The sequence below is a fragment of the Betta splendens genome, chromosome 10 (genome assembly GCF_900634795.4).
Source record: "Betta splendens chromosome 10, fBetSpl5.4, whole genome shotgun sequence".
NCBI classification, from domain to species: Eukaryota; Metazoa; Chordata; class Actinopteri; order Anabantiformes; family Osphronemidae; genus Betta; species Betta splendens.
This window is the reverse complement of record NC_040890.2, coordinates 17,599,529-17,622,840: the sequence shown is the minus strand read 5'-3', so window position 1 is coordinate 17,622,840 and position 23,312 is coordinate 17,599,529. Positions and strand designations below refer to the sequence as shown.

General features: G+C 49.1%; 1 protein-coding gene across 8 annotated transcripts in view; it reads right to left on the bottom strand.

Moving 5' to 3' along the window:
* The window catches only part of rapgef2b (Rap guanine nucleotide exchange factor 2b), a 64,894-nt gene that overhangs the window by 3,480 nt on the left and 38,102 nt on the right, over window positions 1-23,312 (bottom strand). For 3 of the 8 annotated variants that reach the window (XM_029164422.3, XM_055512299.1, XM_029164427.3), the window contains exons 8-29: window positions 13,768-13,899; window positions 10,149-10,326; window positions 9,097-9,233; window positions 8,296-8,454; window positions 7,997-8,149; window positions 7,747-7,911; window positions 7,502-7,609; window positions 7,215-7,418; window positions 6,394-6,502; window positions 6,034-6,310; window positions 5,779-5,936; window positions 5,496-5,510; window positions 4,906-5,146; window positions 4,441-4,824; window positions 4,147-4,358; window positions 3,933-4,056; window positions 3,491-3,514; window positions 2,439-2,662; window positions 2,054-2,221; window positions 1,656-1,805; window positions 1,047-1,248; window positions 442-959 (exon numbers count right to left, since the gene is read on the bottom strand). In XM_029164422.3, coding sequence (XP_029020255.1) covers window positions 442-959; window positions 1,047-1,248; window positions 1,656-1,805; window positions 2,054-2,221; window positions 2,439-2,662; window positions 3,491-3,514; window positions 3,933-4,056; window positions 4,147-4,358; window positions 4,441-4,824; window positions 4,906-5,146; window positions 5,496-5,510; window positions 5,779-5,936; window positions 6,034-6,310; window positions 6,394-6,502; window positions 7,215-7,418; window positions 7,502-7,609; window positions 7,747-7,911; window positions 7,997-8,149; window positions 8,296-8,454; window positions 9,097-9,233; window positions 10,149-10,326; window positions 13,768-13,899 — 4,042 coding nt within the window. The remainder of the gene's footprint in view (window positions 1-441; window positions 960-1,046; window positions 1,249-1,655; window positions 1,806-2,053; window positions 2,222-2,438; window positions 2,663-3,490; window positions 3,515-3,932; window positions 4,057-4,146; window positions 4,359-4,440; window positions 4,825-4,905; window positions 5,147-5,495; window positions 5,511-5,778; window positions 5,937-6,033; window positions 6,311-6,393; window positions 6,503-7,214; window positions 7,419-7,501; window positions 7,610-7,746; window positions 7,912-7,996; window positions 8,150-8,295; window positions 8,455-9,096; window positions 9,234-10,148; window positions 10,327-13,767; window positions 13,900-23,312) is intronic. The other 5 variants (XM_041072558.2, XM_029164428.3, XM_041072557.2 and 2 more) reach the window with 4 other exon arrangements.

Here is a 23,312-nt window from a genome sequence, read left to right as displayed (position 1 = left end):
AAGAGAGAAGAATAGAAGAAAATCAGTGGAGAGCATTGTTAAAGTGTCTCGGTTGAACCAGTAAAAGGAAAAGGATGACATGCAACAAAGTCTCCCCACTTGAAATGGACGTTTTGATGACAGAACCACCACATTTTAATGCTTTAGTGTGAATAAATGATCAAAAAGCAACTAAGCAGAAAGAGAAGAGTCAAATGAGAAGTTGTGCTTTTATGGGACTAATTCTTGGCTGCAATGAAGCTTTTTAGTCATCGTGTGGCTTCTGAATAACTGAAGGGGACAAACAAAGTCATAATCAGCTATCCCTTTGTTTTGCAGCTTACCCTCATTCCAAACTATGGTAAAATCACAGTGAGCACAAAGAACAACATTAAATGTCTCGTGTGAAAATGTGACCGAGCAGAACTTAAAGCAACAGACCAGTGAAACACAGTCACTCACAAATGAGGCCTTTACCCCCAGCGGTGATTGGTGACGGAGACGGCCGGCCGAGCTGCTTGGCCTCCTCCGACCCCGTGGACGTGATGCTACTTGTTTCTGGGTCGGCGCTGACGTCCTTCCCTCCCCGTCTCTTGATCGTGCCGGTGTCGCCCTCCGAATCCTCCCCCCAGTATGCGGCCGAGGACGAGGAGGAGCTGGCGGAGGCCCAGCTGCCGCGGGCCTGTGCCGCCCACAGGGCAGCGGGGCCTCCCAGTAAGGCCTCCGGGCCACCGGGAGGGAGGCCCCCCATGCCCCCTGCACCAAACGCCAAGGTTTCCCAGCTGCGCCCCTGCTGCATGGTCTGGATGTTGTCATGGGAACCAGAGGAGCAGGAAGTCCAGGAGCCGCGACCGCTGTCTGCAGCATCCAGGGAAACTCGATCGCCCTGGTCCTGCGTCAGCTCCTCGGAGCTGGGTGAAGAGAGCACCGTGGGGCAGCCGGCATAAATACCCCGACAGTCCTGCATTGATGAGTAAGACCTGAAGAAGAGGCAAGAGTGGCCATTTTAAAGACAGACATTCGGCTGAGAGGGAGGCTGAGAGGGTGTTACGCTCTGAGCCTCCTACCCGAGGCTGTACTGGTCGGGGTCCGTGGTGGCTCTTCGCTCCAGCCGCGGTCCCCCCAGGTGCGACTCCCCGACCCCCCCGGAGTGACGGAGCCGGCGCTCCTCCTGAGCCATGTCGAAAGACGAGTTGCTGACGAGGCTGGAGCGCGAGGAGATCTCACTGTGCCCAGAGTCCGAGTACGCGTCTCCCATTCGGTTGTATCCTGAGGAGGAGCGACAGGAGGCGCGTTAGACCACAGGATGAACATAACAAAACAAATATCTCACACTTTAGCCAGTTTGATCTTTAGAGAGGAAAACCTCAGTAGGAGATCAAACAAACTAAATTCTTCTAAAAAAATGAAAACAAAAACTGAATTAATCTCTAAAATGAAAAGGATGATGCAACCCATCTAATCTGAGCCAGTGTCATCTGTGGCCACACACAATGAATGGGTGATGGTAGAGTCCTCCACAGATGAAACACAACATGCGCATGTGAATGAGCGGGATGGGTCACACTAGGCTGTAATACACGCAGGGAGCCAGCAGGTGGCACATGTGGCCCATCGCAGCAGCAGAAAGGAGTCTGGAGCCATGTGGAAGGGAGGGAGGCAGATTACCGGCTTACCCTTCTTGGGAGAGCTCTGGGGGGACGTGGGAGGAGACGAGAGCTGGGAGGAGGCGTTGGACACAGTGTCCTCTGGCTGTCTCCGGTGCCTGTCGCTCCCCTCCTCCGACAGAGACAGGATCTTCTTCAGAGACTGAGGCGAGCTGGTGCCTGTGGACGTTTGCAAGGCGACGAGCAGAATTAGCATGGGGCCCGGTGCCAGTGCCCCAGGGTGCTGGGAGGCTAAGCTGCATTGTCTGGGATGTTGTTTGGTTTTGGCTGTGCATGTTTCCAGACAGCCTCTAGGTGGCAGAACATTCCTAAAGAGGCTGGATAGATGTGGTGACAGCAGCGGAGCAGCTCAACAGCCACATCCAGACTGTCATATTTCCTGCACAACACAAGGAAAGACCACGTACCAAACGGCGGTAGGTCCTTGACGAGCACCTTCTTTCGCGACGGGTACAGAGCCACTGCAGGGACCTGGAGGGCCTGGTTTCCTTTGGCCAACTGGCCCCTCTGCTGATTGGCAGCTCTGGACACCACCGGGGACGTGTCTGGTCGTTTCCCACCAGCGTTCTTGGGTACTGAACAGGGGGAAATGGATAGAGAGATGGCGCATTTCCTCAGCTAAGTCGGATTTTCACTTTTAAATGAAGGATGACAGTTTGCCAGGCTGAGACACTTCATGTTCAGGCAAAGCACTGGCACAAAGCAGAACTGCCAGTAATTAATTGGGCTAAATGAGAGTCCTATTTCGTGGAGGTTCTGACTCTACTCTCTCTCAGCAACTAATAAACTTACACGTACTGATGGAGGGCTCGCATTGCAGCGACAGCGTCTGCAGGCTCTCCTCGTTGGTTTCCAGGCTGAGGTGGGACAGGTACTGCTTGACCTTGCGGGCCATCTGGGCGTCCTCGTAGAGCTTTTTGGCGTTGAGGAAGGAGCTGCGACGCACCCGCTTCTTGTGGCCGCCGGTCTGGGTGACGTCGAGCACCGCCGCATTGGCACTGCCCTGGCTTAGAGACCTGGGCGCGTACAGGGTCACAAAGTAAACGCAGAGGCACAAAGACACAGACTCACAGAGAAACAATGAGCCCATATTCAGGGATCATTGTGAGCATGGCATTCAACTGGAGACATGCGGAAAGCAGCTTTAGGTGTTCCTCGCAAGTGCAAAACATTCCAGACATTCCAAACAGCCGAAGGGGGATCAGGAATGATGGCTGTAGTCAAACAACAGGGGAGGAGAGAAGGGGGAGACTAGTGTAACACGGTCATAGTTTACATTTCTGTGGCTTGAGTCAGAGCTCGTAGTAGTAGAAGATCCCAGCTAATTCAAGCACAGACACTGGTCACTGAGATGTTGAATTTGTGAATCAGTGGAAAACACGCATCATCTTGGTTTCAATGAACAGTTGCAGAAAAAAATGATACAGACAGAATAGAGCTTCTGTATCCTGCATTCTGTCCTGTATGAAGAACCTTACAGGTGTTTCCAGTGTTCTTGTTGCACAGTGTTGCTCTATTTGACCACAATAATGTAAAGTATGAAAGAAAAACTAACCCAGTGTAAAAGTGAGGTTGCAGATACTTCTTTAGGCAAAACAACTCAAGACAAAAGCCACCTTCGCTAACCCACGGCTAAAGGCTGGATGTTTGTTTAAACGGTTTGCACAATCTAAAACATTCCAGCCTTCGCTAGCGTTTGCACGTGTGACTTTTGTTTCATTTGCATCCTATGGTTAAGGCCAGAGTTAGTGGGAGAATTCAACTCAAACCTGTTAATGGAATTAACAGAAAACAAGCACACACACTGGCAGGAAAAAAAGAGGTCACAGGGTCACGAAACTTACCCTAAACTCCTCCATTTCTTCTTCCTAGAGGGTGGGCACCAAGAACAGAGAAGTGCGGGGGGGACGAAGGGTTGATGAGCAGAGAGAGAAAGAGAAGGAGACAAAGCTTAGGACAGGACGGACCACCAAGATCACCAAAGAAGAAGCAGTTCCACCAAAGACCCACGTGAGAGGCAGCAGAGGTGAAATCAGACGCTAACACTGCACCAGAAGGAGACATCATTGGACAAAGACACACTCTCACAGGAGCACTGTGCACATCTGGTGCCAACAATGTGTATAAGGAAACAGTTGCAGAGGGAACAGCTGCTTGAAAGAGAAGCACACTGCAGAAATCTGAACCTGCTAACCCCAGAGTCTGTGGTTAGTCAGTGGAGGGCTGAGTGCTTCTACGAGGTGAAGGCCTAGTAATGATCCGACTGTGTCATGGATGTTTCTGTACCTGGTCCGGAACATGAGGGCCGGGTCCATGTTGACAGAGGCCATGCGACCGACATGGCGGATTTCTTTGGCAATCATCCTCAGCTTCTCGAAGTTGACAAGGCCGTCCACTTTAGAGTCGTTGCCTGACAAACGTGAGGAAAGAAAGGACATTTTAAATATTCTACTGTAAGTTTTCAAGGTACTGGTGCAACATTGCGCTTCATGCCGTCTACCTTCATGTAGGAAGGTGAGGTCCTTCTTGATGACAGGGAACAGGGGGATGATTGGTGGCTGGAGGTTCTGATTGTTGAGGACATTCCTGTATTTGGCCATGTTTCTTGAGGGGTCAAAAAGGTCCTGCAGGTCCCCGAACAGCTTCTCATACTTGCTAGGTAGCTTTTCCCATGTTCCCCTCAGTCTGGAAACCGGTGCCAGGTTCAGCCCGCTGAGGGGGAAATCATATTTAGTATAAGGAAAATAAAGTTGTTTTTTTTTTGACTAAAGGAATAGGTTCTCCACATTGTTACCTGATGATGGCGAACATGGAGTTGAAGTTCTTGCACTCGCGGCAGTGCAGAGCGATCTTGATGAAGTGCTTGACGGTCTTCATGCGCTTCAGCTGGTTGGGCTCTCGCGTCACCTCCGTGGCCACCCAGAAGGTCTCGTGGTTGATGGCCTCCTCGAAGCGCTTCAGACTGGCCGATCCGGTCTTGGAGCGCAGCTTGAACAGGTCGTCGATGTACTCGGTGGGCTCGATGGCGCAGAACAGCTCGAACGCCCGCATGGAGAGCTGCGTGGCGACCTCCACCGTGCTCAGCTGTAACAGGGAGATCTGGCCTTCGCGAAGGAGGTCCTGGGCATCCTCGTCGGAGCAGAGCGTCTCTGTCTCCATGTTGCTCTTTAGGTAGTATCTGATGATGGAGGGAAAGGTTTAGTTTGAGTTGAAACCACTGTAACCGATAAAACACTGACGAGGTTAAAACTGGCCGCACCTGCCGCTCAGCTGAATCCTATCGGCCAGTTTGGAAAGCTGATCCGGCAGTCGCCTCTGTTTGATGACGCCCTCAGGTGTGACAGACACTTCACACAGTGAATAGGCCTCGGGTGCCGCCGTCAGGGCAAACTCCCTGATAGCCTGAGCCACCACCTCCTTGGCCGTCGTGTCCTTCCCGATCATGATGTACCGAGACTGCTGGTCGGCTTTGAAGACTCGTAGTACCTGATCCGACATGTCTGTGGGGCACAGAGGATGACAGACGACCCATGTTTGTCACTTACTATTGAAATGTATTAGCACTTCAATTACACGTCAAGATTTTCCAGTGATCCCACATACTTCTAAAGAGTAGAACATGCACCATTATCAGTGACACAAAACCAGATTTGCCCTCATCAGGAACAACCCTCCACAGATCACACAATAAAATCAACAACAAAACAGCCCAAGAAAACTGTAAGGATGTCTTCAGTGCAATGTTGCTGATGAGCCAGAATTTTAAGAGTTTCTGTGACATCTGCTGATTAGAATAGAGTAGATGAATGTTTGAGGATGATAGCAGAGGTCTCAAAGGTAGATACTCACTCGGGATGTCTGAGGCTGGAAGGACATAAACAACGTGCGATGACAGGTGTTAATAAATGAGTAAAAACTAATTTAAACGTCTGACATTATATTCCATGACATATGATCATGTGTGCCCTTAAATAAATAGCATGTGAAAATGTAGTTTCAAAAAGAGCTTAGTGAATATTGAAATCTCAATTTTCTAAATTTAAAATGTTACATGAAAGAAGTCAAGCCAAATAGGAGAATCTTTGTCGCCATAAACAGAAGGTAAATATCTACAGAGCATCTGAAGACGCACCAGGCTGGTTGTTGAAGTCAAGGATGCGGTGGTGAGACTGTAGAAGGTCTGGGTTCGACGACGACAGGTTCCCACTGACGGGAAGCGCAGGTGGGATCTGTTTGGACTGCTTCATCCCAACGATGCTGTCGTCCTGCGATTGGCCCACGCAAACGTCACTATGGAAACAGGAGAGGTGAGCCCGCAGTTCTAACAGGGGAAGACAGGGGGCGGTGTTTGAGCCCGAGAGGAAGGGAGAGCGGAGGACCGTCTTACTTGTATGGTTTGGGAGGCAGGATGCTGGTGAGTGTCTTGTCAAAGATCTTCTTCAGCTTGTTGCGTCCTCCCACCGAGTTGGTCTTTGCTTTTTTGCTGACCTTCTCCAGGCCCATCACCTGCTCCACATCCACTGCCAGGTCGGGGATGGAGTAGCGACTGGCCTTCTTGATGTCCCCGATCTTTGGAAGGTGCGGCGCCCCGTTCTTTCTGTCGTGGTCGTCCTCGCCATCGAAGTCGTGGTCCTGGTCCGGCCTGGTTAGCAGCTCTTTGAACACTATGAGACAAGATATTGGCATTACACACACAGTACTGTCTGAGTACCGTGATGTAGCAGCAAATGCAAACGAACAACTTTACCTAAAAGATTTGTTTTCACAGTTATGGATAAGTGGGTGTTGTTCTTCAGAATCTCATTGGCTTTGCTGAGCTGGACATTCTCAAAGTTCTGCCCATTTACTTCCAGGATCTGCAGAAAGGACAATTAAGAAAGGACATTAGTTATTTTGAGTTTAGATACACAATAAGGACATAAACAACTCTATAAAGAAGATAAAAACACATCCACCCTTGGACACAACACATTTTCCATGTAGCTCAACTTTAAGGGCTGCGAACAAACGCCCATGTGTGTTTTTGGCTCAGCAGCGAGCAGCGAAACGTTAGCTGAATGGCACAATGACAGAACAACTGGGGTGATACTGAAGCTCAGTTACAATAGTGACGGATATGAGAGTGTGAACGCGTCGCAGGATGTCGGCCTCGACGCTTCCTTTTGGGGAAAAACAGCTGCAGGGAATGTTTGGAGTCAAGCAGGCTTAACTGGCATCCCGACACTCTCAAGATGATTTCAAGGATTATGAGGGACTTTGCCTAAAGCCCCGAGGACTGCAGAGTGTGAAAACGGCCGTAAAGCTGAGTTGCAGGGAGAGGAGCCGACGCAGGATGCCCACAGTGTACTTGGCAAGTTCAAACTTTTAATGCTAGTTAGATCAAAATGTAAAACCAAAAGAGAGTGGAGCCTAGCGAAGCAAACCTAGATGCTAGAAGCGGCCGAGGATTTAGTTTCCATCCCCCAAATCTATATGGCACTGAAACTAAACAGGACAGTTTAGATTGGGAACAAGGAAGGTCCGACCTCATGCAAGAACGGTAGAAGAGGCAAAGCGATGACATCATACCTGATCTCCACGCTTCAGGCCGGCCTCTGCTGCCTTGCTCCCTGGCTCAACAGCATCAATGAAGATGCGGAAACCTTTCTCCTGACCTCCGAGGAGGCTGAACGCCAGCGGAGAGTCCCTGGACGGCTTGGTCAGCGTCACCAGCCGTGGCTTGGCTTTAGCAGCACACGCTATGTTTAACAGTCTGAGGTGTCCGCACATTTTCTGAATAAAACACACATGCGTCAGGAAAGTCCAGGAAATTTAACGCATGCTTGTCATCGTATACTGTATGTTGCTCCACTTACTTCTTTCTCCAGATTGTTTTCAAACTCTTCCAGAAAGTGAGTCATGGCAGGATCCCCCTCAAAGTCATTGAAGTGATTGTTCACCCACAGCAAGACTACCCGTGTAACCTGGAGCGATTAGATCAACATACACTTCACTGACTGAACAGCCAGTATAACTAAAGCCTCTTTGATGCCATCTATTCAGACGACTACACGGCTCTGATGCCACGTCTCTGACCAGAACCGCCGACTCCTCCTCGTACCTTGTCCCTGAGACTTGGGTCGTGGAACCACTCCAGGAGCTTCTTGCCCACGACCATGGGGCTGGAGAGGAAGGTCCTGTAGGTCAGCAGGAAGTCCTCGATGTAGGTGGGGTCCACCACGGAGTGCTCCTCCACTAGGTGCATGGTCAGACGCTCCGATGTGCCCTGAGGTGGAACGTTATAATCTCACTTTAGTCCTGAGGTCATGCGATGTTTTTGATTTTTGATTGACATGGTAACGGTTTGTCACCTTGATGACTATGTGTCCTTTCCGGGTCCCAGTGCGGTCCAGTTCACGGTGCTCCTTCACCATTACGATCTCTCCTTCTTCCTCCACCTTCTGCATGTTCTTCTCCACCTGGTTGAGGATGCAGCAGTACTCCTGCTGGGCTATACACACAAACTGGAGGCAACGGGAAGAACAAGAGACAAATGTAAGACATTTGTAAATGTGTATCTGTTGCCTTTACATCAGAGACAGAGCAGAGAAACTGAACCTGACCTGAAGTACCAGATAAAGATAAACCCTCACTCAAGCAGTGATCCTACCTGGCAGTCGTCCACCTTGGTCTTCATGACACCCTTCATATATTCCTTCTCCATGGTCGGGGACACCCCAAAGCTGTTCCCCATACACAGGATCTCTGTCTGGTTGTCAGGGTAGGTCACCTCCACCGAACCGTTCAGAATTACTGACCACGAGTCCAGCTTTGATAAAGAAAATCAGAATGGGGGAAAATGAGGATGATTAAAACTACCAGTAAAACTCAAATAATGAACTCAAAACAGTGTTAAGTGATAAAAGACAGATGAAAACAAAGTGGAAATAACAATGTTTTCAGGATTCCCTGAAAAGCTGACAGTTTGGTGAATCACTGCTTTTACCCCGAAAGCAACACTCTGCTCAATGGACCTTGAATTTTCTATGAGCAGACATTTACTAAAGTGACCAGGCTTCGAGGCACGTTCTGCTTTCTTTTGTTGGAGTGCATTACATGAAAGGAAATATTAAATTGTCTACACTGAAACTTGGGACCTGTCTTGACCAGAGAGAGAGCAGGGACGAGAGATGCTGCTTTAGTTGCCAAAGGGCTGGTGGAGAGGCCTCTGTGATAAGAGTCACCATTCAGATTTAATAGAGCAGAAAACACATCCAATGGAATAAGAAAGATTCACTGGTGTGAAGACACAATGGTTCAGTTCACAGGGACAAACAGACGGAGCTTCAGATATTCATCATCGCCTCTGTTTTGCAAACTTGTTAGATTGAAAGGAAATGTACAAAACAACTAAATGGGAAAAAGGTAAAGTGAACTGAAAGTTTTCTGAGAGTCAGAGAAGAACACACACCTCCTCTCCGTCATTTAGGACATTGGTGCCGGCGCGTTCAACCACCGCGAAGACCATGACGGCGCAGAGCTCCCTCCTCACTGACATGGTCATGTTGGCGAACGCTGGCAGCTGATGCATGAACTCCAGGAGTTGCTCTGCGAGAGGAGAGAGGAGGAGGATGAGGAGGTTCAGAGGAAGAGCAGGGCCTCAACACACAGGAGAAACGGAGGGTCAGGATGCACTGCCCTCACGTCGAGCCAAGGAGGCTCAGCATCAGAATGGATCATCACCCAACAAGACACAATTATAGGAAGAAAATCGGCCAAATACACATTTTATTGACATAAAGCTTCAAGGCCAGGAATAACTGCTGATACGCTCCTCGAAGATCTCTTAAATAAGCTCACAGCGGACAATGAGCCACAGATACTGTATCTAGAGGCTCAGGCTGAGCAAGGACTCACGGCTCAATAATCTGACGGTTTAATACACACTTCCTGCACCCGAACCCTTGCATCGTGTGCAGCAGCGGCTTCGCTTAGCGGACGCTGGGCGCGTCACCTCAGGCTGTGCTGCATCACCCCGCGCCGGGGTTCGACCCGGGCCCGAGCGGCTCTCCTGCGCGGCGCCGCTCCGGCTGACCTGTGCGCGGCACGGCAGGAGCGCTAGGCCGCGCAAGCACTGAAAGTTTAATGCGCTGCGAGAGGTGAGGCGAGAGGATGTGCCGGAGTGACCTAGAAAAGCCTGCTGGCACAGGGAGGAGCGTGCGACGGGGGGATGATCGGACGGGGGAGGGAGGGGGCTCTGACTTGCTCTATATTCAATGCACGGCTCTCCCTGCCTCACATCTGCGGCTAAGCTCCGACAGTGTGCGTGCTTATTTTTAAAATACGCCTATCATTATCGTCGCCGTTGAGTCATGGCTTTAAGGGATATGATGCCGCACGTCTGATGGCCCTGATACTACTCAAAAGCCTGCATTATAAATGAGCGCAGGAAAGCAAAAGGGGGGGTTCAGACTAACTGTGGGCTGTGAGCGACTTTAAAGAAGGAAGTTCTGAATTAATCACCTATGTCATCATCGGTTCTGTCCATGGGGTCCTTCTCCAGACAGTCCCGCACGATGTCCCGGCTCATGAGGGGGTCCGACGCCCGCTCGATGTCCTCCTCGTCGTCATCCTCCTCGGAATCAACGGCGGTCTCCGGCAGCCCACTCAGGTCCATGTCGCCTTGTTCGTTCTCCGTGGCCTGTGGAGAGAGAACGGAGGCAAAAATGACCATTCGGGTCAAACGCAGCTGGGTTGTCGGATCCGTATCGTTGCAGTTGAAGGTCCGTCGCCCGTTCATTATAAACATTAGTAGCTGCTGACCAGGCTTCACATCCAAACCCAGCAAGATCGATCAAAAACATCAGGATGGTGCAGAAATCCTCACAATACGAACACACGGGTGCAGGTTTTAACAAACAGCAACAAAACATCACAGTCACTCCACAACCCAAAGCAAACATTAAAACCAGTGCAGATTTGAACCATTTCATGACAAGGATGAGAGTTTCAGCACAGGCGTCAACGCCGCACAGCCGGCGCCTGCTGCGCATGGTAACGGGCTAATTAGCTCCCAACTTTCCTCTCCCCCTCAGCAAACGGCAGCGCCTGCCTCAAAGCCAGATCCTGTTCTTTGAAAGCACAAGATGAAATTCGCGCGGCGCTGGAGAAAATGAACTCGGATGAGGAGTCAAAGTAACGCAATTACTTGTGCACGAGCGGCGCTAACAGAGTTCCTCTGCTGTCATCAAACGGGAGCATCTCTAGAAAACGAGGCCACGCTGCTCGGTTCGAGCCAACGCAACACAAGAGCTTCTCACAATAACCCGAAGCAGCTGGAAAACCAGACTACATAAAATATCAGCTCCGCAGCCTCCCAACGGCGACGAACCCATTTCTAAAAAGAAAGAAAAGGAGAAAGTTGCCTTCGCAAGCTGTCCGCAAAATCCCAGAGCCAGACGCATGTTCACCTCCCAGACTGTCAGCCTGCTTTTAATTTTTCAGGGCTCGGCGTCCCCATGCCGTCTCTCACCGAAACCCTATGTCATATCTCTTCAAACGCCATGTGCAAGAGGTTCATTAATGATTCAGGCCTGTGTCTGAGTGGCCATTTGGGCATCACAGGCACACACGGGCTGACGGGTGGTACAGGGACACGGTCTGCAGCGTGATGCGAGCCTGTGTGAGGCCTGTTCACAGCGGAAAGCAGGAGATTAGGAAAGAAGCAGTACAAGAAAAGACATATATTTATGATATAACAAAAGGACTCTGTCAGCGGTGCTCATTTTAAAATCCCACAAAGCTCCATACTCCTACTCATCAACATCAACAGAGACACAAAGGCTCAAAAAGCAGTGACATATTTATCAGGGTGCAAAGAGTCAAAACTGGTTTAAAGTTTGGAGGACAAGCACACGCTGCCCGTGCCTTTGTATTCATGCGACGGCTCCTTTTCGTGTCACACGTGCATCAAAAATCCATAAATGTGCAGTAGGCATTAAGAGTCAGTGGGCGAGTCAGGTGCTGTTAATATTTCATTGTGGCTATTCTTGGATCAATGCTTTCAAAGTCCTTGTGAAGGACCGGCCTCATGATTTATTCAGACACAAACAGTTCACCATGTTGGTGACGTGAGAGTGATGCGGGACGTTTCCCATGATGCTTCAGTAGCAACGACCAGGAGAGTCGTGGGGATTAGTGCAACCGGACAGTCCGGCGGTTAAACCACTCCCTCTGCGCATCAACAGCCTGTTGTAGAGGGTCAGCAAGGCTTCACACCAGCATCAGCAGAATATTGGAAAATGAAATGCAAAGAACATGTCAAGACACTTCCCGTGGCCTCAGGTGAACTGTCTCATCAGAAACGCCCCCACTGAGGATCACAAACCGAGCTGGAGATCCGCGTTCTGCAGGATGCGACTGGAGCAGTGGTGATAAAATGTGATGCTGCATTAAGCCAGCACATGCTGGGACTCTGTCTGCGCATTTGTTGAGCTTGTACTGTACATTTTAATATTTTATCCAGCGAGTGGGGGCTCTACACAGTAAGGTACAGTAAGGACGGGTGCAGACTGGCGAGTAAAGAACAACCAACTTCTTCATTTAACTGCAGCCACTTAATCCTCATTACACAGCCGGTGCAGCCGTTACCCCCAAGTGGTCTTAAATACAATCTCAAGGGGTTTGGAGATAATTAAGGCAAAATAAACACTTTGTATTGTGGTATTTTTCCCCTGCAGATGTGTGTAACCCAGAGAAACAGCCCAACAGTGTCAGGGGAACTATGCAGAAACGACTGGTTTGACTCAGTTTGGTCTCATTGAAGACACAGACCAACTTAAAGCCCTCATCAAGTGTTGTTTTTCACCTGGTGATGCTCAGAGCCTACGGATGAATCGCTGTTTGAGTAGTGATCTGGTGACGCAGGACGGAGGCAACGGGGCTTCAGTGAGACATCAATGCACCGTCACAGAGCTGCTGACAGATGGCTCTAAGACCTGGATCACAGACTGGGGACGCCGGGGCCTGTTGAACCCGCCCCCCGTCAGCCACAGCGCGGCCGGACACGCGCGTGATGTCACGCATCGCTTCAGCAGCCGTGAAGGAGCGCTGGCATGTGATGCTCCCGCACACGTTACGTACAAGAGGTCTGCACAAAGCAGAGCGAGTGTGACTGATGTCGCTAGCACGCTGACAAACAGACGCACAAACAGGCGCACAGCAGGTGACGGTATTAGCCAATGGGGCGGCAGCGAGTGCTAAGAGGATTAGTCGCGGGGTTTGAGGCACGTCCGCGGTCACGAGATTTGGTGCGAGCGTATTCTTCCGAGCCGAACCGTGTTTTTCACCTCTGGAGGGGGCGGCGTTTACGATTCTACTTTTTAATTCATTGCTTTAGCAACAACACACATTCTGCAAAGTCCACACTTTCGTTGTGCGTATTTTAACATTAATAACGGCCCTTGAAGCTCGTTACGGCGCGATGTGTGCGCGGGGCTCCACGGGCGTCCTTGCCTTTCTGCTTTGGGCTGCAGAGGCAGCGCTGGAGTCAGGATGTAGGCTGGACCACCTGCTCGCAGCCGCCAGCATGCCGCCCGCCCCCCGCTGAGCAGTGACAGTGTCCTATTAAAGTCTTACAGGCTATTTGGGCGCCAAGCGTTTCTTTCTTCCCTCAAATTCGTTCCTCTCCTTAAATGAGACTAACTTCTGCTCCCAGGGGTGTATTTGTCATTTCACCAAGGAGAGAGAAATGGGCCCAAACTCAGATTTATCCACAGTCATTGACATATATTTTACACTATAGGGGTTAATCTGTTAATATATCAGACATGACAAGACATGTTTAATATCAAAGCATGTTTTCAATTCAAATCCTTCACATTCCCTCATCAAGTGCATTAATTGGACCTCCTGTAGCCACTGGAGGGATTCATTTGAGAAGAGACAGAAGAGGTCAAAACGCAAAGCTGATCATTGCACAGTAGCCCTAGCTAGACTACACTAAGAGATGCTCATTCCCATCAGCCACCTCTTCTGTCTCCCCCTGTCCGCTGTCAAACCAGTCCACCGGCCCAGCTTCACCCGCCGAGCTCTGCAGGCCAATCCGAGCAGGCGACCCAGCGCCAAGGGGGCGAGGCCTTACCTGGTAAATGTCTGACAGGCTGCTGCTTCCAGAGTCGCTGGTGATACTACATCCTGAGTGGCTGGAGGAGACGTGGGTCACCTGTGGGTGCAAGCCGTCGGCCAGGTGAAGTCTGCTGAAGTCTGCGGGGAGCTGCACATATACACACACACAACATACACACAGGTGGTCAGTACCGGCCGGTCCAGCAGCCGCTGACTGACCGGGCTCTGAGGAAACACTTTGTCATAGTGAACCGAAAGACCGGTAAAAGGCTGAAGACAGACTGTTTGAATGGGGTTTAGACTCCATATATTAAACCTTCAACCCAGTAGCGTTACAAAAAACCCTCACATTTCTGTCTAATTATGTATAAAATAAATGACTGTTGCCTTTGTTCCATAGCTGCGAATACACAGTGTTAACAAACTAATTATTCCATCTGAGAGCTGAGAATTTACACATCATCTATTATAAAAGAAAGAAAAAAAAGACAGTGCTAATTACATGTAAATAACTTAACTTGACTGAATCACTAGATTAAATCAGAACTCCTCTTCATCCGCCCTCAGTTACTCTTCACAGCTCGGCTCACAGTAAGGAAAGAGCCTAATTAAAGCACGGACCTACAGAAGAACGAGCTCCTGTGAACGGGTTCGACGTAGTAGGAAAACCCCTCTGAGTGATTCTGTTTAAGGAAGCAGAAAGCCCTGCAGTAATTAGCCACATCGTAAACGAGCCAACCCACTTCTCTATGGAGATGACCCTGAAATATAAAATACCTCAGAAAACCCCCGCTGGAGTTTTAGTAACAGATGAATAAAACATAAACACGTCTACAAGCAGCTTCTGCAGCTAAAGAACACGCTGGACTTTTTGTTTGCACACTGTACATGAAGTAATTACTCAGTTGACAGATAATTAATTACCTGAGACTTAGAACTGCTGTTCTTTTTCTCTAGGCTTTAAATGTTCCTGATGGATAAAACTTTACGTCACTGTGTTGCTCAAACAGTTACCGGGGAAAATAATGAGCGATGCATCAATATTGACAGTAATTGAGTCCGGCTTTGGTTTTTATGAGGCTATAATACAATCTACAAACGTCAGAAAAATATTAAAAGGGAGCTTTTTATTCCAAGTGGCATTTTATAAATGATTCCACTTGTATGATACATTGTTTTTTCAATCCCATCTCCTGTGACAGAGAGTTGAATGATGAATTAGATCAAACAGCGTAAACTGGTTCATGGACGTGTTAATATTTTATGCTTAAATGTTTTATTTACTAATATATATTTAATGCTCATGAGGGAGAAGCCTCTGCACCACTTTCTGTTCCACATGTGGCTTTAGTAAATCAATAATATTCCATTTTTACACCTAGAAGTCAAATGTGTCTGATTTAACCAGGCTGCTTTGCTAATGGTGAGACGTTAGTTGATTTTACAAGGGTTCCAGTAAATCGTAGTGAATAAAGACCATGAGTTTAAACCTAAAAGGCAAAAGCAGCTCTCATCCTGATTTAGATGTTTTTATTTCAGCTGATGGCATCTGCCTCAAGATGGACTTCAGGCTGTGAATGTACTGCTTCAGACAGTTTTTGGAAACAGTCTCAACACAGTGAAATTTCATTTGGGTGACAAACGGAAAGGATTGGACACAAATACATCTTGGGAAGCTCATTTGCAAGCAAATGGGTTTGAGCAGTCATCTGCTCTCAAACCTACTCTGAAGAAATGCACGGTCGCAGCTTCTGCAGCACTTGAACGCATCGCAGCTGAAAGAGTTTCTGCGCTGGGACGCGAAAGTGTTTTACTACCTGAATTACAGTGATGCTGCATTTTCAAAGGTTTCGTGGCATCACTTTGCTTTGGTGAAAGGTAGAGGTCCAGCTGATGTTTGTCATATTATTTACAATCGGCTGTTATTGTGTTAGCGTGACGAATCTCTTAAATATCAATTATAATACACATCAATTCAAGTTATTAAATATCTAAGATGTTAACATATGCTACATATACTACGCTAAATATTCAGCAACAGCACCATGGGTGCTCAGTGGTTCAAATAATTGAATATTTCCATTATCGACAGAACGAGTCGGTCTTGTGGAGCTTGTCAAGCTTCCAACCAGGCTGGAGTAGTCCACTCGTCAATAATAAAATCTCCCACTGGTTTTCACAACTAGCTAGAAAGGCCTCCTTCCTCCCGTAGACCCCCCACCCTACACAAGCCCCCCACTCCAAAAAAAGGCAGATAAACCGTGGAAAGGAAAGAGGGTTAACGGGGGGCGGTGAACACTTAATCCCTCCTCTCCAACCATTTAGGTCATCCGTCTATCAGTCAATAAGCCAGGGTGCAACCAGTCCCTCGGCATGTGGTCCAGTGACCTCCTGGGGCCAATGGCATGTAGCAGAGTGGGCCAAGATGGGTGCCAGCACAGCAATTATGACACACGCTGATGAACCTCTTCCAGTCAGAGGCACTGTGGCACTGCACAGAGCTGAACGCATGTGCAGTTCCTTAAAGGTCAAAACAGTTAACACCAATCAATCCCAGCACCACACTTTGGTAAACATATAGGACTCTGACATACGCGACTCTCCTACCTTAGGGAAGCCTCTACGTGCTGCTGCGCTCCAAATTCAAGTGAGCCCAGAACAGCAAGCTCAAAATACATACAATCGGCTGTCACAGGAGGATTAAGCATCGGCGCTAAAGCTCGAGCCACAACATTCAGTTCTGTGTCCATGCGAGCAGATGTGGCACTCCTTAAATTACACTGTAGACCTAATGACCTAGATTGCTGGGTGGAAGCCCTGGATAGAAGCACTTGCTGCCTCTCAATCTCTTTACCGCCTTTGCAAGCTGGGGGTGAATCAGTGCTATTACACTAGACATCTGTTACTGTGGGTGGCCGAGCTCAGACATGCAACCATTGATGAGGTCCAAAGCAGCAACGCGACTCCAAATGTGCCCCAACGTCACTGAAGAACTAACAAACTTGAATTGTCTTCAGAATTCAGTCCGATGGAGTCTGTGCACTTGTTACAAAATGGAAACCCGCCAACGGCGGAAGATACGATACGGCGGACGCGTCCCAGAGTCTCCCCCAGCTACGGCGGACGCTTCTCGCTTTCCTGAGCCTCACGGATCAAAAGATTAAAACCCTTTCAGCGGGGTGTCCGATTAAATGGGCCTGATATGCTCACTGGGCTTTCCCCTTCCCTAGTTACAGCTCCGCACCAGCCAGCAGTTAGACAAGAGGAACAGGATGAAGTCCACGCCGTTGCCGTGGCACTTGTTCCTTTTATTGGAACTGGTCCAACAAATGAGTGAAGTTCTACAATGTTCTATACATTATCTACAGTATATGTTATTATAATTTAAAAGTGGACCTGACCCTCCTCGGCTTTGTAGCCGAGCCATAACTAAAAGGTAAAGCCATAAATGCCAGATAAGCTGATAAATCAACAGTAATTTCACTGCGGCCATTTAAGATAATGTCTTATTGTACTAAAGATAAAAAGCAGATATGACACTGGAAACCACAGCCCTTCAGAGGAAGGACAGCAGTCTGGGAATTACTCGCCAGAGAGCCCCTTGTTATGAACCTAAGGTGATGTCATGACTATAATTAGATCCGGTGGCTGTTACTGATCTGCCCTGGTGGGCGTCGAGCTGGGCTAAATGAATATATACACACGTTTCCATTTATATGGGAAATACAGCTGAAGAAGAGAGAGATAAAAGAATAAACTGAAGTTAGTGGCAAAGCATCATGAAGTATGTCAATCAAAGCATGTGTAGGATGTGCAGTCAACTGTAAAACCAAGTGAACTTAGCCACTGTGCTCTTGGCCGCCAGTCATTGCTAGATTCTAGGAAAAGCAGCTGAATCATTATTTGAAGTTCATAGATTATACACGATCTAAACGCCACACGCAGGAGACATAGAAACCCCACACAAACAGGCCCCTGCTTTGGGGAAATATTAGAGAGCTCACCAGCGCGTAGGTCTTCAACGAGGGAAGCTGAACAAACCGGGGAAGCAGATGAAAAATGTCACCAACGATGACACATCTGTGACTATTATAGTCATATCAGGGGGTTTTCGTTTGGCATTTGTGCTCCACGCTCCAGGAACCGTCCATCAGCGTGATTTACAACCCCCACACCGCACGTCCGCGTGCGTGCGTGCGTGCGTGCGTGCGCGTCCGCGTATGTGACTGATGGCAGTCGCGCTGGCAATGGATCAGTCAGTTTCTCGTACAGGTGCTCGGGCCTCGGGCTGTCTGCCGGAGCCGCGGCTGCTTCCAGCACCACGGACAGCGCCGCCGGTAAACCCCGAAAAAACACGAGCCACGATCCCGCAAAAATAGCGCATTCTGCGTCCGCCTGTGTAATATTACAGGTCTGTAGCCGCTCCAGAGGCTCACATTGCTCTTAAAATACGTCGTGACAGTATCACAAGTTGCTATTTGGCCGAAACGCGGGTTGCTACGTCTCAGATCGTTAATCAGGCCCGGGAATGTACGCGCATCCGCGCGGGTGAGTGACAGCAAGCACATGGCGGCCGCTTCGACTACAACACACTGACACACATCGTCTGCTCGACGGCGCAATAATCAGCCTGTGATCAAGCCGTCCGGGTTTGTGTCGCGTCCTTGGTCCGCCCCGCGTCCATTCATCTTACAGGCTCGATGGAAACTCGATGCGCGTCCATTATACGCTCGGTAATCATATCTAGTGGGTCATAAATGAAGGAGGGAAGGGGGAAGAAAGATGGAGAGAAAACGCAGCGCGTCGATGGGCTACTTACCGGGGTTTTATCTTGCTGGCTCGGGACTCCATTGCTGTCTGACGCTGCTAATGGTTTCATAATGAAAAAATGCTCGCCGGGCTCAAATCTACCATCCCGGACTTGCTCTACGCTACGGCACTGACGCCCACCTCCATCCGCGCCGCGTCTCCGGGAGGAGGCGGCGGCGGCTTGGCACTTTGGGGAGTATCCGACGTTCCTCGGCCTGATCAGAGTCTCCGCACCAGCGGCAGCGCCTGCGTTTTATTCCAGCCTCCCCGCAGCTCGCCGCTGAAATATCTCACAACCACAGATGGCGCGGCCGAGATGGAAGAACATCCTTTTATCCCGGCTCCTTCCCGTCGGCGCACTTGACAATCACATCTCCAGGCGGAGAGCGGCAGCGGCTCGCCGATATTAAAGCAAAAAAGGAAAAAAGATGAAAAAATGGCTGACAACACTTTCACTCACGTTTGCTCCCTCCGCCTCTCCTCCCTCCCTCCCTCCCTCCACGAAGGGTAAAGCCGCACACGCCGAAAACACACGTACGCACAAGTGCCTTTATGCACCATTAGATTATTTGCCGACCGAGACGCCTGCAGCCTCCGCCGAGGTGCTGTACGTTAAACCCAGCGGGTTGTTTGCACCGGGAGCGGAGGCGATGTGTGTCAGGAGTGGAGGAGGGGAAACGGGGTGGCGGCGGCGGTGGGGGGTTTGTGGAGGGAGCGCGTGCGTGTGTTTGTACGGGGTGGGGGTCAGGAGATGCGCCCCTGGAACTACAATCCCAGAGCAGGAAGAGGAGAGGGGTGAAAATGAAAGATGACGTTGAGAGGAAATTAAAATTAAAAATTATTTTAATTTTAAAAAACAGGGGAAAAGATAAACATAAGAGAATTGGAGAGGAGTAAAGCCATTATCACGCTCACTTCAGCACAAGACCGCTGCCGGAGCCGGTTGGCATAGTAACGGCATGAAGGGATGCTATTTCCTGGGCGAGGAGACAGAAACGGAGATAGCAACACTTCTAGGGAGACTTGAGAAAGACGGGAAAGTGGGAAAGATTGAGAGAACAAATTCAACAGTGATTAAAAATGAGAGATGGAGCTGCAGGATAGAGGGAACCGTCTCCATCGCGCCGGAGCAGACAAACATGGAGACTGGCAGCAATGATGTCACTCTGTCGCCGTCGCTCAGCTGGAATAGCTATGGCAACGGGCGAGCACAAGGAGCCCCCCCACACGCACCCTCCAGGCCCTGCGGTTGCTGTGGCGACGGCAGCAGCGAGACACGGCGAAATGGAGGCGCGAGCTGGTGCGCGGATGAGACGGAGACGGAGGAAGTGGCACTTCACCTTCACTCAGCTGTGCTACATTGAGCCGCCGCGACGGCGCGAGAGGAGGAAATAAACAGTGGCACAAACACGGGGCCTTTGTGCTTGTGACAGGGAGAGAAATGTGTATATATGTGTGAGCTCTGGGGGCTCAGCATCACACCAGCTACTGTAGATATATATATATATATAAGCTGTAGGAGCCCCGAGAGATAGAAGAGAAGGCGAAGGGGGTGTAAAATTCAACTAGGACAAACAGTAGTCACCAATATCTACAACCATGATCACAATATACCACAGAAACATTATATATCACCATGTACAGCTGTCAAATCTGATTCTGCAGAACCACATCACTGACAGAACCTGAGGAAAAAAAACATTTACTTGTCATTTGTTACTTGTCATTTTGTTGTCATACACTTTTCTTGCATTCTTAAATGAGTGCGACTCATTTTCTCTTATCTTGTTCCATCCCAGTTATTTCCTTGTCATTTTGATGTTTTGGAAGATAACAACAGACAGTTCCTTTAGTGCAACGCAACGGCATTAAAGTGCCAAATAATAAACCTCAGCGAGCAGAGAAATCACAGAGTCCTCACTTTAGTCTTATGCTGAGGAAAAATGGAAGCTTCATACTCAATTCTAAATTGCGCAATAAATTTACAAAGAAGGACCAATGATCAAATATATAAAAACGACAACAGCTGATCCAGTAAATCATTTAAGAGGCTGATGATGTGAGCTTTTGTTGTGGTCTATGAAGGGCTCTGCCTTAGACAATTCCTAGAGAGCGGGATGCTACTGGTTTTTGGAGCTGCTCCAGTCACAGCAACGGGGGAGATGAGTGGGAGGCGGTGATGGTGTTGATGGGGGGAGGGAAACTGGAGACCCAGTATGACATCACCGCTACCGCCCCGAGCCATGATGTAATGTACCAAAACAACAAAAAAGCTCAGGTGCTGTGCCGAGCGGCTCGCTCATTAGCATCTCCCAACAATCGCTGCCGGGGGTGGGGGTCACTGGAGCATCATTACATCACCGTGGCAACGGGGACGCGTCTGGGGAATAACACGGCCCCTGGCCTCCCCCTCCTCATCCAAAATCATTTTACTGACTAATCACGAGCTAAATGTAAAAGGCAACGAGGCGGGGGAGCATCGATCTTAGACGAGAGCGACAGGGACGTGAAAAATGCCACTTGAGAATAACATTAATGCACTCGGGCTCAATTGAAGCGAGTGCTAAATGCATGGGGGGGGGGTCTGTCTCATCTGCCGTGTGTACACAGCCTCCACCCGGGGTGCAGCGGTTCCCTGTTCAGTGGGTAGGTCATGTCACGGGTCTCGCCTGCTGATGCGTAGCATTGGAGCAATAAAATCCTCATTACGCCGCCGAATGACTTAGCGGCACACAAACACACGGCAGAGTCGGAGCGTGTCGACGGTGATAACAGAAAGTGATGATTACACGGCAGCACCTTCAAACGCAACCCCACCACCTTTAAGTCAGTGGTTTGCAGCACGGGAGCCCGATCAGAGAGCGAGCAATGAATTCCTCAGCCCAATAAAGCATCTCGATCATTTTCTTAGTTGCACATCCTGTCGAACGTATGAAAAGCAAAAGGCAACTGCAGGGCTGAGATTCGCTTCACCTCATCCAGAATTCCCCGCCTTGTGTCTTATCTGCAGGCGCTTGACAGAGAGAGAGCAGACGTGGGGTGAAATAGTGGCCGGAGGAAAGCTTTGATTCCTCTCCAACTATAACACTTTAATTTCAGCCCAGCGCTCAGACAGCAGTTCTGTGGGATTGGCTCGAAAACATCAGGCTTTTTCCACATGAGGCCGATGTTATGACGAAGTTAAAGAAGTATGTGGAGAGCGGAGCTTCACTGGGCCTCAAGGACACGCGCCGGGGATCTAACCCGACATGGGCCGTTTATTGATCCGTGTCTAACCTTGCTCACGGAGTCTGTTTACGAGTCGACAGGAGGCCGCGCGTAGAGAAAACAAGAGCTGCCGACTGCCAGCTCCGCGCATTAATCCTCCACGTCCGCGCCGTCGCAGCGGCTCTAAATAGCATAGTTAGGCCGAGAAAGATGATCTAACGCCGAGGCGGCGTTTTCGCAGCCGCCCAGAGGATTATTTCATTCATCAAGGTGCTGTCAGTCGCACGCTGCTCTGAGAATAATTTGCCACGAACACGGACAGCTTTGAAAAAAATTACACATGTAAAATGCGCAGGAGCAAAACACATCAACAAAAATGATGGAATCAGAGTTTAGAAAATGTCAAAGCAAGAATGTCCCCAGTGAATGTAAAGTGGATCATTAACTCAAAGTTTCCGGATCAGGTTAGAGATTAACTGTGGAAAGTTAGCGACTGGAAATCCTTAACTGGAAAGTAAAAGCAGAGGAAGTGGAAGCTGCTGTAGTGTTGTCGTTTTCATTTGTCCACTTCAACAACAGTTTGGTGAGAAAAGAAAAGAAAATATTTAATCGTAAAACCAACTTCAACCAGGAAATACCAAGAAGCACTTTAACTCTAACTCATGACTTTGCTCCACATACACAAAAACGCCATTAGCTTTTAGTTCTGTGCAAAATGACCCTTCTCTCATTAAAATAAAAGGCACACAGCGTAAATCACATGGACTGAACATGCTTTAACCCTTTTGCCCAGACACTGGTATTAATATTTCAAGTATCTGCGGGCTGTCCCCTTCTTCACTGTGAAGAGATCAAATGATTCTGCTAAGAGAGATTCTGATCAAATCTAAGTGACACAAAACAAAAGCAGTGCTTTGTTGTTGTCACGGCAGAGGCTCATTAGCATCGACATAAATACCATCTGTCAACCCTTTGGAAAATACTCAACCATCACAAAGGTCTCTGAATGTCAAAAGTGACATGAAAAGCACATCAAATGTCAATAAGCATGTTCTGCAACACGGGCTGAGAAATGAACTACATCTGGTTGTGAATGACTCGCTGGCACAAGACACATCAGCTGTAACGTCAGCTGTGGACTGGCCCCAAAAATATCTGTTCCATTTCCGTCAAGGCGTGAACTCTGATGTTTTCCTATAAATAACTACAAACACACGTTTTGCTTTTGGTCTTTGTGCTAAAATTGGCAAACGCATGGGATCCTGGGTTCCAGAAGCCGTCAAGCGCAGCTCAAATTGTGCAGTTATTGCCTCTTATGGCGCGTGGAAAATATAGAAACGCTGCTTTTAGAAGTCACATATAGCCACTGGAATCAGAACATTTGGCGGTTTTCTCATTCCGCCGCCGAGCGATCAACAGCCGAACGCGTGATGAAAACAACTCTTAGCTGCAGCGCCGAGAATCTCTCCCGAAGAGCGACGAACCCAAACAGCCAGAGATGAAGGAATGCAGGAGGCGAGGAAGCAGGAAGAGCAGCGTACAATG